Source organism: Bombus pascuorum, chromosome 14 (genome assembly GCF_905332965.1).
Source record: "Bombus pascuorum chromosome 14, iyBomPasc1.1, whole genome shotgun sequence".
In the NCBI taxonomy this organism is placed as follows: Eukaryota; Metazoa; Arthropoda; class Insecta; order Hymenoptera; family Apidae; genus Bombus; species Bombus pascuorum.
In genome coordinates, this window is record NC_083501.1 from 3,344,425 (window position 1) to 3,358,304 (window position 13,880).

The 13,880-nt window shown below is 33.1% G+C and overlaps 4 protein-coding genes across 9 annotated transcripts in view; 2 read left to right on the forward strand and 2 right to left on the reverse strand.

Annotated features, from left to right (window-relative positions):
- The window catches only part of LOC132914219 (ras-related protein Rap1), a 71,207-nt gene extending 70,295 nt beyond the window's left edge, over positions 1-912 (reverse strand). For 3 of the 4 annotated variants that reach the window (XM_060973140.1, XM_060973139.1, XM_060973138.1), the window contains exon 1: positions 200-912. The gene's annotated coding sequence lies outside the window, so the exon portion shown is untranslated. The remainder of the gene's footprint in view (positions 1-199) is intronic. The other variant, XM_060973137.1, reaches the window with a different exon arrangement.
- A 1,746-nt stretch (positions 913-2,658) lies between these two features.
- On the forward strand, positions 2,659-4,067 carry LOC132914217 (peroxisome assembly protein 10-A-like). The gene is made up of 3 exons (XM_060973131.1): positions 2,659-3,298; positions 3,379-3,630; positions 3,703-4,067. The coding sequence occupies exons 1-3, from the start codon at positions 3,011-3,013 to the stop codon at positions 4,018-4,020; spliced, it is 858 nt and encodes a 285-aa protein (XP_060829114.1). The 5' UTR covers positions 2,659-3,010; the 3' UTR covers positions 4,021-4,067.
- Positions 4,068-4,125: 58 nt separating this feature from the next.
- Positions 4,126-9,025, reverse strand: LOC132914206 (myotubularin-related protein 14). Its single transcript, XM_060973114.1, has 6 exons — positions 7,238-9,025; positions 6,592-7,151; positions 5,806-6,125; positions 5,250-5,715; positions 4,842-5,177; positions 4,126-4,751 (listed from the first exon to the last, which is right to left on the reverse strand). The coding sequence occupies exons 1-6, from the start codon at positions 7,361-7,363 to the stop codon at positions 4,583-4,585; spliced, it is 1,977 nt and encodes a 658-aa protein (XP_060829097.1). The 5' UTR covers positions 7,364-9,025; the 3' UTR covers positions 4,126-4,582.
- Positions 9,026-11,093: 2,068 nt separating this feature from the next.
- LOC132914203 (IQ motif and SEC7 domain-containing protein 2) overlaps positions 11,094-13,880 on the forward strand; it is a 142,397-nt gene continuing 139,610 nt past the window's right edge. For 2 of the 3 annotated variants that reach the window (XM_060973095.1, XM_060973098.1), the window contains exon 1: positions 11,095-11,655. In XM_060973095.1, the coding sequence (XP_060829078.1) occupies positions 11,426-11,655 (230 nt within the window). In that variant the 5' untranslated portion in view covers positions 11,095-11,425. Of the gene's footprint in view, positions 11,656-13,880 lie in introns of all 3 variants that reach the window. The other variant, XM_060973101.1, reaches the window with a different exon arrangement.

Sequence of the window (13,880 nt, forward strand, 5' to 3'; positions counted from 1 at the left end):
GATGTGATTCTAATCTTAGAAATCTAGCAAAGAATCGGGCACCGCCTGAGAAAACGCGCGGGCGGCCACCGTGCATGATTTCCGGCGGCGTTTGCCTGGCGTGCCACGCCACGACGACCTCGCAGGGGGGTATGGACGCTGTTCTTTTTTTAGAAAACTATATTATCCCTATAGAGAGACATTGGCTTTTTTCTCTTACCTTGCACCTTCGAAAATATTTGTTGAATCTGTTCGGCGTACTCGACTCGTACACCCGTGTACCCCTCGGATCTAATGGCCCTCTATCGCACTCTCGTATTCGTCCCTCTCTTTCTTCCTCGCACACTCCTTCGTTACACTCTCCTCGTCTCCCTCCCTCTCTATCGTACGTTCTCCGTCCTTGTCCACGGCCCACTATATCCCAATCTACAGAGATTCTCCGGCGATTACTCGCTTCCTACTCCTGTGCTGGTCGGTTCGTCGTCCCGTACGCGTAGCGAACACATCGAAAGCGACCGCGGGGAGAATCCGTGGACTGGTGCCGACTAATACGGTCGCCACGAACCAGATATAGTCGCTACGAACGAAACGAAACGTGCTCCACCGGTGGCTGAGAAAATTCCGCACTCGGTCGAAAATCTCGCGCGCCGCGGGTGCACCAAAGCTCCTTAGGGCACGGTCCTCTATACGATCGCCTCGATGAGCCGATAATCACTGGCTCGAGGCGGGTCTTCCACACACCACCGGATAACAACCTCAGTTCGGATAATGATTTTACTAGATACGGTCGAACGGCCTCGATACGGTTCCTCTCGGTCTTCCAAAGCACTTTCGCGAAAAGCAGCACGACACCAGCCCACGATTCTACCGTTATCTAGGGCGATGCCTCTCTGCTGCTCGCCGCTTCGCCCTCCGTCTCAGACTATGCAGCTACGTAGACTGCGAAGATGGCCGTGCTCAGTGGCACATACGCGGCACGCGTCTACCTTACCGACTTATGGCGGTCGGCGCTGCGTCGATAACAATTGAAATACGGTTCTCGCTGTCGTGTGAATTTAGCTTTTTTTTTAGATTTGGCGGTATCGATATGTAAATTTGGAGCGAGTTTGAAATTTTCTATACAGATCGCTCATTTGCTGCAACAACTCAAAAATTACAATTTTAAGGGAAGCGAGTTTGAACGTTTTAAATCGTTTATTTCGTGTTACACGAAAGTATTGTAATGTTACCATCGTGTCCTTTATGGAGGCGACGGCACGTGTCAAGGTCTCACAAGAACCACGGACTACCAATATCCATAAGCATAGTCATGGCGATGACAGATAGTTCAGATGCGCGTATGTTATGTTATAGTTTTGGGTGATGACAGGGAGCCCAATATTTTCCTAATTAATTCTCAGAAATGCGCACACACGTGTTCCGGCCTGATAACAGGGTATCCTATGGTGCATGTAGGATGATAAGAATGCCTTAGGAGGATTTGGTCACGGAGTGGTAAAGACGATATAACTTCTGGCAAGAGAATTGAGTCGAACAATTTGCTCCAAAACCTTGAAAGAGAAAAGCTGCCTAGAAAAATTTATAACACATATTTACCCTTAAACTACCCCATTCTGAGTTTCCATAATCCAAATTATAATGCAATTCCCTTAATTCCCAAAATTCAAATTATGATGTAATATGAAAATTCTTGTTAAATTTTATTGTTATTGGTATAAAACAAGAAATTTCCAAAGTTTAGCTTGAAGTATACATAAAATATTATTTTCCTCGTTTATATTACAAATTACGAAAACTTTGTTAACCATATCTTATTAATTTAGCGAATAAGAAAAAAGTTTAATTTAACAATGAAAGAACTAAATGGGGCAATAAAATTGCAACTCTAAAGTTCTTACAATCAACGATTTTACCGGCAATATTAATTCATTATGAATTAACTTACTGAAATACTAGTCATTTGTGTGGATTAGAATTTATATATTAGTAATAAATTAATTATTAGAATGCATATAACGTGCTTACGTTATAGAATTAATTAAAAATGGTAGCAGTGTTTTAAAATGAAAAAAGTTGCAATGATTTTCGAGCGTTTGTAAGTAACCAACTAGTTACGTTTCTTGTCTAGGGAAATGGACGTAATCGTATTCAAATTCTTTATAGCGGACATTTGTTTCTTGCTTTTCAAATCGTTTTTATGCTTCGTTTTTTATCTTATTATTAATTTATAATGACGTTAGAAGTAGATAATTGGTGTTATTAGTTCTTAAATGGTTTAAAGAGCAGTGCATTTCGTTTCAATCGCTTAATTACTTGAAATAACGAAATATTACAACACTGGTGAGTTTTTCCATTTTTTAAATTTCATTATCACTATATGGTGCGTTAAATATGCAAAGAAGTCTATAATTCTTTATTTATGAATAAAAATAGGATATATTTACTTGGTTTACGTATATTAGATATTTTATGTTCTTAGTATTACAAACGTGTGTCTATACATATATGGAACACATATACTTAAATTGTATACGTGTATGTGTATTTCTTATTATAAATAAAATGTTTAGAAAATTAATTTTCTGAAAATTAAGATAGTATTATACTATATCGAAAATGGAAATTGTCATATAAAAATAGCTTGAACTTGCAAAAAATTTGTTTCACATTGATTATATACTCTATGATTCACGTTCTACAACTGCGTGATGTAATTTTGACGATATTCTTTAATTTTTATGAAACATTTATTTATATGGTTTTTCATTACTTTTCTCTAACATTTAGTAGATAACAAATACATATTTTCATTCTGATTGTCACGTTGGAGGTCAATAACAAACAAAGTGATAAGATTCTTTTAAATGTTTGAGGTTATATATGTATATTTCGAATAATTTTACTTGTCATTATTCATTAATTCAATGAGTGTTATTTTTAATATTGGAAGTTTCTTCGTGTTTAATTCAACAAAGCGATCATATTTCATAATTTTTCGTACAAAGAAAGTTTAACAAGTTGTTCACCAAAAATGGAAGTAAAGAAAATAATTCGAAAGTTAAAAATTGCGAGTCAGGCCGAAATTCTACGATCACATCAGAGGGACGATGACTTTGTTAAATATCTACGAGAAAAGATCGCGGATGTTCTACAAATTCTTGAAAGGCGAATTGGCTTGCTACCCCTGATACACTCAGACATTCCATTCAAGTTAATTTATTTCTTTTTTACCTCGGGAATGGGGAACCAGACGTTAGGAGAAGAATACACTGGAATTGTGCAGGCCAACTTAGATGCTCAAAAAGTTCCATCTATATATGTACGTTAAAATACTTTAAAAATACTGCAAACAGAATGCACTAAGCTCTATTAACATGCAATATTTAACTTACTATTCAGGCAAGGGTACTGGCAGTAATTTTAGAATGCCTTGGAGAGAAAGCATTGATAAGATTACTAAAAAGATTAGAATTATCGGTCAATCATCCTCATAGTAAATTAACTCCTGCAGCTGCAATATTTTTAAATTCTTTCATAACAAAAATGTATACTATGATACCTATTTTCATATTAGTGCACAAGGGACTATTTTATATGTTTGGTCACTATTATAGTTTAGGCAAAAGAATAGCACGAATAGATTATGCAAAGGTAATTTTTACACAATAATATTATTATGATGGTGGTTGAGATATTCTCTACTAGTTTCTTTTAAATTTAAAGGTATATGGTCATCGGCCTACTGATACTATCAGTTGGGGATTAAAACTATTAGGAATTGCTACGCTTGCACAATGTGTGCTAAAGATCTGGCAAAGCAGAAACAGTGAAAGCCCTTTTAATAAATACTTAACAGTCCCTGAGAAACATAGTAAGCTGATGTGCCAGTTGTGCCTTGAAAAAGTGCCAACAACTACCACACCCTGTGGTCATTTGTTTTGTTGGTTTTGCCTTACTGATTGGTTGAATACTAAACCACAGTGTCCACTCTGTAGAGAACATGTTGTACCTACTAGAATAGTGCATGTAATGAATTTGTAAATATTTTTAACTACTTATAAAGAGAAATTAATAAAAAACAACATGCAGATGTTTCTTTTTTACACTAATTATTAAGTTAGGGATAAATGATCCACACTAGCACTATTTTGTACGTTTTAACATTCTTATAATTTTGTTTTGTTTTGAACATTAATTACTATCCATCTGTGCAAATAACGTTTTTATACAGATGGCAATCGTAAATACACATACATGTAACGTCAGTAAATTATAAAGCAAAACTACCAGTCACACGCGCGCATTTACATATATATATATACATATATAGGTATATACATATATATATATATATACATATATATACATATAAATATTATATATATACAAAAATATCAAGTTTTTATTCATGTCACGCGATTACACGCTATTCTTTCTTTTTTGTATAACAACGCATTATTCGCATAAACGACAATATACAATTGTTTTATTTTCATTGTATAGCGTTCTTATAAAATTCTAAATTGAGTCAAACAATTGATAACAGTAAACTTATAATTGCGCTGATGGGAAGAGAGGGGATGAGAAGTTAATGATGTTATAGTCACAAGGATGTGCGTTGAACGGAACGAATTCCAACTTTCTCAGCAAAGTTTCCTAGTAGCTGACCAAAGCCAACAGATTCGGAATTATCCTTCATTCGGAACCCAACAGTTTGACTATAAGCGTTGTAAAATATTCTTCTTATACACTGTAACTTTTCTTTGCGGGCTCTAGAATAGAAACGTTAAACGTAGAAATCGTAATTCGTTTTATTGGATAAAAAACACTTTATGGTAATTAAAAATCTTTATGGTACTTACTGTGCCAACGACGCAGATAGTTCGTCCTCGATAATTGTCGTGCTTGATTCTTGGGACGTATGTACGGTATAATTTTCACTGAGGTGTTTTGAAATTGAACTACATGCCATTCCGTCTGTGATCGGAGCATTGGCAGTTGTAGAACCACGTAAACTTCCGGTTCCGGATATCATCTGCCATGAACCACCGGACGAGGAGGATTCGTTTCGTTGTCGAAGACGTCCAGGTACGGGAACTGCGACGGGAGAAGTCCGATTAGGTGGCAAAGGTGACCGTGATCCATGAGCAATTCCTTCTTTATTTGGAGAAGTATGAATTGACCATGGTACCACGTTCCTATAAAATGAGCAACTAGATTAATTGGTGAGAAATGTATACCAAATGCGATAAGAAAGAAAGTGTATGTACCCATAACTAGTCGCCATAAGATATTCGTCTTGACTTTCTGCGGAAGAACAATGAAACACAGCTGGTGGATTGTTATCTTGGCTATTTTGACTAACAGAACTACACCAACTATTCAGACTTAAGTTGGAACTAACTGAACTCAATGTCACTAACGATTCGTTATCGAACATAACGTTGTCTAACTGTGAGTCACTGTCGTTGCGTGTGCCAACCAAGTGCTTAGATTTGCTATGACGCAGATGAATACTAAACTCTTCGTCATGAATGTGCTTTAAAAAATAAAAGCAAAAGAAGAATATTTCCTCTCCTTTGCTTAGTCGATCCTCTAAATCATGGCCAAACAGCATCCAGTCGTATGCTATGGTATAGTAAAGAATCTGATGCGCATTCAGTGATGTGTGAATTACACCATCAGCCCACAAACTGATCCTCAATAATGAAATAAATAATGGTGTGCGATCCCATCCTATAAACAGAGTTTAATTCTGATTATGTTACGTAATTATTCGTTATTAATTAAATTAAAAAATCGTTATTTATTAAGAAAAAAGCATACCTGAGATACAGTGAATTAATATTCCACTGCTGCTGTCGCTCAAATATCTTAATATCAGTTTTAAATAATTTTGAGTTAATTTTACTAGATCCCAGACTTGATATTGATCCCAACTGATTCGTAACTGAGTAGAAATTGAATCTTCTGGCACACCAATCTGCGCGTCTACATGGGTCTGAGACCAATCAAATACCAAGCCTTGGGCTAAGTAGTCATTTTCTCTAAATTCCCTGAAGAATTCACATCCAGGATATGGCAGTGAAATTAGGGTGAAGTCAGAGTACCTCTTCTCTTTGTCTACTTTCTCTGAGGATGTCACGCTGGGTACCGAACAAAAAAGCTCTGTTTAAGTTTCTCTAAAAGTGGATTCGTAAGATAAAAAATACTGATCGTGTTATTAACTACTATGAAACTTTGTTGACTCTGTGAAAAACTGAAAGACTGCATTCCTACATAACTCTGCTTGTTTTTTATTTCTAAATCTCTCTGTGTCCAAGCAATTCTTTGATCACAAGAGCATTAATGAAAATCTATTGTACTATATTCAAACAATATTTAAAAATATTTTAATATACAAGCTAGCTATTAATAACAAAAAACTAATTTACAATTAAGATTAAGAATATTATTCTATGATTTATTTTATGCTATTTCAAGTAATTAATTTTATTTTACTAATATTGCAAACAATGTTAAATCAAAGAATGAGAAAAGGTATTATCTGAAAGACATTATTTTCACAATTAATGCATGCATCAAATATTGCCGTAAAAATTGATTACTTACTTCATTCCAAACTTGACTTTCTTCTTCTCGACCATAAAATCAATGATAATTCCTACGTTAAGAGTTTTCAAAAGCTTGATGTCTTGGTGCCTAACTTTATCAAACAATTGCCAGTCACTAAGTACAGAGTCACTCGCGCGAGCTTCATCTACTTGCTGTTCAATAGAAACTGTTCCTTCACTACCAGCAAATAAATAATCTAGCCCAGATCTACCATAAATTTCTGGTCCACCAGACAAAGTAGCCGATCTGCATACATGTCTACCTTTATACAATATTACCGGCAGTGGAAATCTTGAACGACACCTGGCGAATCTAGCACTTTTTATCAATTCCTTCAATTTATTAGGATCATACATATTTTCGTATATAGTTTCTGATGTGCGTGGCAGTGGTGGCGGCGTATCACACAAATTTGGATTCCTACTACACTTCTCATATTCTAAAATGATAAGGTGGCTAGGATAATGTGCACTGAGATCACCTCCATTATTGTTTATGATAGAATGAGTATAATCTAAATCAGTGAGCAGCAGACATCTTTGCATGATTGCTTGACTCTAAAAACAAAAAAAATTATTGTGTGATATCATAAAGCAGAAAGATTAATTCATAAGTTTGTTAATTCATAAATAAAAAAAGTTACCATGTTGTCTGCATCCTTGGCTCTATAGGTATTTTTTGAGAAGTGTACAAGAAGGTCCTGTAAATCTTGGATGTTAATTTCTGTCATGATTGCAGCAGTTTTTTCAAGTATGTGGTATCCAAACATAACAGGCAATTTTTGGTTTCTTTTCTAAAATGGTCCTAAGTTTCTATAATTTTCATAAGGATGCTCATGAATCATTAATTGTAGCCAATGTCTTGCGCATGAGAGGAATGGCACAAATACTGTATTTAAAATATACCACATCACAATTTAAAGCTTTTTTTTCTACTTGTCATGATTTCTTATTAAGTGTAAAGGACATTGCTTTAAATGTAAACATAATAAGATTCTAAGGTCTATGAGAGCATCATATTAGTTACAGAATACATGAATGCTTTAATTCTAGAATATGATGGTGAATTTATTAACAGAATATTTATAAAATAAACTCATGCTGATTGTCAGAAAAATAAAAAGTATTGATAATTAAAGTTATAGAAGAAAGCATGAATTTTCACCTCAAAAAACGTTTTAATGTTTGTACAATTATTTTCAAATAAATATAAACGATCATCGTAAAATATTATTAAACAAACATTACACAGTTGCACATTGTATTAATAGCACTATTATTCTTTAAAAGAATAAAATCTACGATTCTTCGGTCGCTTATTTAACGGAAATATACATATATACATATATATGTATTTCTCTTTTATACTCGTTGACGTATTATAATAAATAAAATAATCTTAAATTTATAAATTATCGTTTAACAAGCTTCTTCTTTCATGTACAAATTATAGCGACGAAACAATGCGGTAACGTCTTGATCATCAGAGTTCGAATATCATGTACTATATCTCATTTATTTCCGCTAGTTCGACAAATTTACACTTAATAGCTTCACTCTATTATTTAAATCGTATGTATCCTTTCTTTTTGTTATTATTTTTTCTTTTATATTAAATCATAAAATTTGAATTTCGAACTGTACTTCGTGCCGCAAAAATAATTTTTATTTATTTATCGACACAACAGAAGTCAAACGGAGGATTTTGTGTTCCGTTTACAAAAGTGTTTAAGCAGGAATTTGAGCAACAATAATCATCGTAACAATGGTTCAAGAACGCTTTCGTTGGAAAGACTTAACCTTCAAGTCATGCACGCTGCTTTCATCGTAGCGGGCACACGTTTAATTAATATTGCCTTATGAAATTCATTAAAAAATGCGCATGAAACGGTAGTTCGAACGTGAAAACGAAAAGTTCGTCACGGCGAATATCCATGGTATCTCATCGTGTTCCAATCTCGATCCGACGAGATAACCTAAACATCACACCCGAGAAAATCTGTTTCACGTTACACGCGTCAATTCGAATCTGTCCCGAATACACTGTCATCCTTTTTCGCCTTGTTCGTTACTTTTCCTCGGTTGTACACCGAAAAATCTGTTATCTCCTTATCACCGTTCACGTGTCGCATTTAAAGATTATAGTTATTTAAAAGGACAAGAGAGCGTGTCCCTCTTCTTCTTCGCCTGTCGATCTCTGGCTATCACAATACAGTACGTCGACCTTGATTTCTTGTTCTTTCACCCACGCGACAATGAACAACGGAAAAATAATTTTAATTTGTATGTAACAACCGTATCTTTCGTTTTTATCGTACGATACGTCAGCGATGAGAAGACTACTCGTCTGGCAGGACGAAAGTACGAAGTGAAACGCAGCGTAGAAAGATAACCTATTTTTGCAATGTGGAGAACGCGTGCTTTTGCTCCGGTGGTATAGCCAATTTTACATTTTTGATGCCGTAGTTCTATTTCTTAAAAGCTATCATCTTTAAATATTAAAGATAATGGGATCATAGATTGGATTAATTAATTACGTTTATATTATATTTGACCTGGAATTTGTTTGGGTCAATTTTTCAAAATTTACAGTATAAATCTCATATATTTCTAGTTATTATATTTAGAAAGAATTCCATAGCTTCAAAATACATTGAATGCCTAAAATGTAAAAATTAATCTTCTAAATCTAGTAAAATTTGTATACTTCTAATAAATTTTATTTCATAAATGTAAAATAATTCGAAATGTATTATAATATATATAGTTTTACTTATATTTCTATTAAATAGAACAATTTTCTATTAAAATACATTGAATGCCTAAAATGTAAAAACTAATCTTCTAAATCTAGCAAAATTTGCATACTTCTAATAAATTTTATTTCATAAATGTAAGATAATTCGAAATGTATTATAATATATATATATATATAGTTTTACTTGTATTTTTATTAAATAGAACAGTTGTTGATTACAGTATTATTGTAGGATGATAATACTAAAACGAAATTTACAAAATTTACATTTGAAGATTGATAAATTCGCATATTATACGATATCATATACATTTGAATATGATCATTATGAATTTTTCACGTGTTCATACTTTTTCAAATTATTTAAATGATAAGTTGGATTTTAAGAGTTCTGATTTACACAAAGAATTCATTTGTTTTATATTCATTTATGCAAATAATTCCAAGAACTCCTCTTTGAGTTTTACATCTATTCAAATTGTAGCAGCAATGATTCTTATACATCGCTATCAAAGTGAGATTGTATTTACAGTTGTACAAAATTTTCTTACAAATTTCTTAAGTCTTTACATACCGTGATTTAAAAAATGTAAAGAAACATCAATGTTCTAGAAAATCCTCGATAATTGTGCTTAAATCCATAAAACAGAATTTTATAATCATTGAAATTTTGAAATTACAAAGATGTAAACAGTGTGTCTTACAATCGTACAAGAGAAGATATGCAAATCTACATAAAAACGTAACCGAAAATTATTTCTAATTGACGCTATTAATATTATACTTATTATATTAAAGTTTTTAAACAGTAACATTTTCTTAAAGAAATAACGCTTTAAAAATTTTTATCAAATAGTTATTATAAATAATAGATAGTCGAAAAATTGTTATTATTAAAAGAAAATGAAATAGAGAACATACAATTTGAATATAAATTTGAATTTCTGTTTATTAACAGATTAAGAATTGAGAAAGAAAATGAATGTTTGAACGTTTCAGTTCGAAATGGTACAGTACCTTACCAATCTAAGGCATGTAAGTCTCTCAAACGGTGAACATATCAACTATGTTTATCGTTTCTACCCAATAGAACTTCTTTACTGGATAAATTACTCTTCCACTAGTTTATTTCTGACAAAAAGATATTTATGGTAAAAAGAAAATTTGAAAAATAATTAGTAACATAATTAGTAGAATATTTATGTATTTCTACGACATTTAAGCGCAAGAATGTGCAGAATTATATAATAAGTGAAAGAAACTTTTATTTAGTTTATATTTCTTTATTCATGAAAATATAATTTGCATAAACGTTCGCAGTTCAACAATTACTTTCCTTAACTTTCAATTTCTAAAATCGGTCAGTGTGTCTTGGAAGCCCTAAGCGTCACCTCTACGAATTACAACAAACTCATTCTTCAATACATATAAAAATAATTCTTTTCAAAATACCATCAAATCTCTTCGATGTTAAACCATTCAGAACACGAGAAAATAAAAATAACAATACCCTTCTCCTTAAACCTAAAGATCATTCTTAAAAATAAGTAAAAATATCAACAATAATTCTATTGAAGTTAATTTAAATTTTCAAATTCTCGGTTCCGCTACCAGATGTCAGGTGCTACAAATTCTTATTGGTCCTTGTTTGGAATGGAACGAGACCATTACAGTTCCAGCGGTGCGCGCATGCGCATGCGTGAAAGTATCCCTGGACAAACGATCCGGCGGAATTGGAACACGGGAACGATCGTGAATCAGGACTGGCATTCGGCCGAGAGGTGGCAATAGATGTAAGATGGCGAGTACGCGCTGAAACGGTGTGTCGCGCCGTGGATGATTCTTTGTTGATTTTTTCACGGGCAGAGCGTCTATCCTGCGTGATATTCGTATTGGTTATGGGGACGGGGGCGTTCGTTCGTGTGGCGCGTGCTGATAGTGGACGCGCGTGCCATTCGTGATCGTCGTTGATTTTTTTTATCTAATCGGTGGAAAACGTTCGCGGAGTACCAGTGCCGAACGAGTACGGGACGAAAACGTGTGTGGTGCGGCTCAGTGAAAGTAAACAAACGGTATGAGCGCGGTACTGGGAAGTGTCGGTGACCCGGCCGGTCTTCTGGACCCCGACGTCGAGAGCATCCTCGAGGAGAAGAATCAACTGATCAGCCGGCAATATGCAGAGATCGAGAGGCTGCAACGTGAACTTTCAGAGGTCATCGGAGAACGTGACGCCCTTCTGTGCGAGGTGTCAAAATTTAAGTTCGAGCGCGAGATGACTGATCTTACGCGTCTATTGGATGACAGGTATTTTCTTTCAAGTTTATTGTATTTACAGCGGTTGACGAAAGTATTTCAACACTCCCAGAAACATATTATGTACAGTGAAAGACAAAAGCATGTAGACAGTTGAAACATGGAAATAAAGAGAGAAATATTTTCTATATTATTAAATAAATTCAAATATATGTAATTGTGTGTTATGAACAGGGACTCGCAATATTAAATTTACAGAAACATATTTTAATTAAACTCTTTGGTAACTTATAATGAAACGAGATTCACACAATGGTAACATTTCGTCGAGACAAAAATATTCGTACGGTATTATTAATTAATATCACGTTGTAGTTCATATTTCGTGGCCATTCATTTTTCGTCAAATAATTGCATGCGATCTATCGTTAATTAACTTTTAACGAAATCTAGTTATTTCTTTTTGGCAATCTTTTTACAAAATTTTCTCGAAATATTTTTTTAATATTATATAGCATTTACAGATTAACCTCCTTTATATATGATACATATTTGATATATTTATTGATAAAAACATTCTGTGGTAAGTGTTTGAATACTTTCGTGATTTATTGTGTTCATTAGAATATATGGTATGCGATTTATGCAGTGTCCCATCCATTATCCAGTGTATAATGGGGATTTATATAACGTGCCAAAAAGGTTATATACATATACAATACCGGTAGAATGAATAGATACGACGCATTGTAAATATATATAGATATATTTAATAGATTATCTTCGACAAATTTTTTCGAAAATGGAAAAATATTCTTTTCCTAACTGACAGATTTCTTTCGATTTATATTATCAGTGGAAATATAGTAGAACCTTGTATGAGGTTGATTCGTATAATATAAAAGAATTGCAATAGACTTTGCAATAGTATAATATTTGAAATTGATATTTACATCTTTGTCTAACGTAACTTCGTTAATACCTATTTCCTTTACTTGTCACTATTATTATTATATATTATTATTAAAATTATATTATATTATATATTACTATATATTATATATTATTATTAAAAGTTCTTATAAAATTATGCATACATATATTATAATTATACATACGTATACGTGTGAAATATTAGTTCGTAATTAGAAATGTGAAATTCTAATTTAAAATTATTCGAATTTATGGAAAGAGTACGTTCTACAACTAGAGTACGTTTTGTATGTTTACTACAATTCGGATCGGTACAATGACACGTAACCCCTATAGTGAAAAAATTGTTGACGAGCTACGCCGGTTTTGTTGTCGCGATTATGTTACATAGGCATAGGTGAAGGTTTTGTGGTTATAATTCAGCAAAGCGTCCGTACATCAGCGTGGAAATGCAGTGGCGTATAAATAATGGATCAGCGGCTCTTTGCTTCTGGTATCTTTCACGCGATACTTATCGACACTTTAAATTAACGCCTTTCGCGAACGTTGCTCACTGATGCGGACATATTAAACTGATCTAAGTACATAGTTTGTTTCGTTATAAAATTATACGCTATTTTGTTATTACCTATATTAATTAACGGGCTACATAGAAAATACTGTAAATTAAGAACTTCTTTCTCCTTAATCATTTTTAAATTATTGTTTTATACGGACATTTTAATGTAATAGAACGTTCTAGAATCTTTTTTATTGTTTAGTGAAATATTAGGTCTTCTTAAGAGTTTATCGAGGAAGATTAGATCTAAACTTTATTTTTATTGCTCTATAGCACAATGTAACATTACATGATTTTTAAACCATTTACTAAAATACTTTTTATATATATATATAAAGTATTTTAAATAAATATAAACTCTTAAGAAGACCTAATATTTCACTAAACAATAAAAAAGATTCTAGAACGTTCTATTACATTAGAATGTACGTATAAGACAATAATTTAAAAATGATTAAGGAGAAAGAAGTTCTTAATTTACAGTATTTTCGGTATACATATATATATGTATATTATTACTATATTTAGTAACTGAAAATGGAGTCACATCTTTTTAATTCTTTCAAACGAACAAACATTTTGATTTACGATCATTTCTTAGTGCAGTCAGAACCGTTTATGATCGTATATCGTAAATCGTAACCGATATTATCGAACTCGGTGGCGCTGCTGTCGTCGAGTATTTTTGAACGAAATTTCGTACGGTTATGTCTATTTATCGATACTACTAATTTATTATTCACACACACACATATATATACCGCGATAACCTTAACGATAAATA

Excerpts from the sequence above, each read along its gene's own strand:
- LOC132914217 (XM_060973131.1), top strand. The coding sequence starts at position 3,011 with ATGGAAGTAAAGAAAATAATTCGAAAGTTAAAAATTGCGAGTCAGGCC. Across the intron at positions 3,299-3,378 it reads AAAAAGTTCCATCTATATAT|GCAAGGGTACTGGCAGTAAT; the intron begins GTACGTTAAAAT and ends CTTACTATTCAG. Across the intron at positions 3,631-3,702 it reads CACGAATAGATTATGCAAAG|GTATATGGTCATCGGCCTAC; the intron begins GTAATTTTTACA and ends TTAAATTTAAAG.
- LOC132914206 (XM_060973114.1), bottom strand. The coding sequence starts at position 7,363 with ATGTTTGGATACCACATACTTGAAAAAACTGCTGCAATCATGACAGAA. Across the intron at positions 6,126-6,591 it reads AAAGTCAAGTTTGGAATGAA|CGTGACATCCTCAGAGAAAG; the intron begins GTAAGTAATCAA and ends TTCGGTACCCAG. Across the intron at positions 5,716-5,805 it reads ATTAATTCACTGTATCTCAG|GATGGGATCGCACACCATTA; the intron begins GTATGCTTTTTT and ends CTCTGTTTATAG.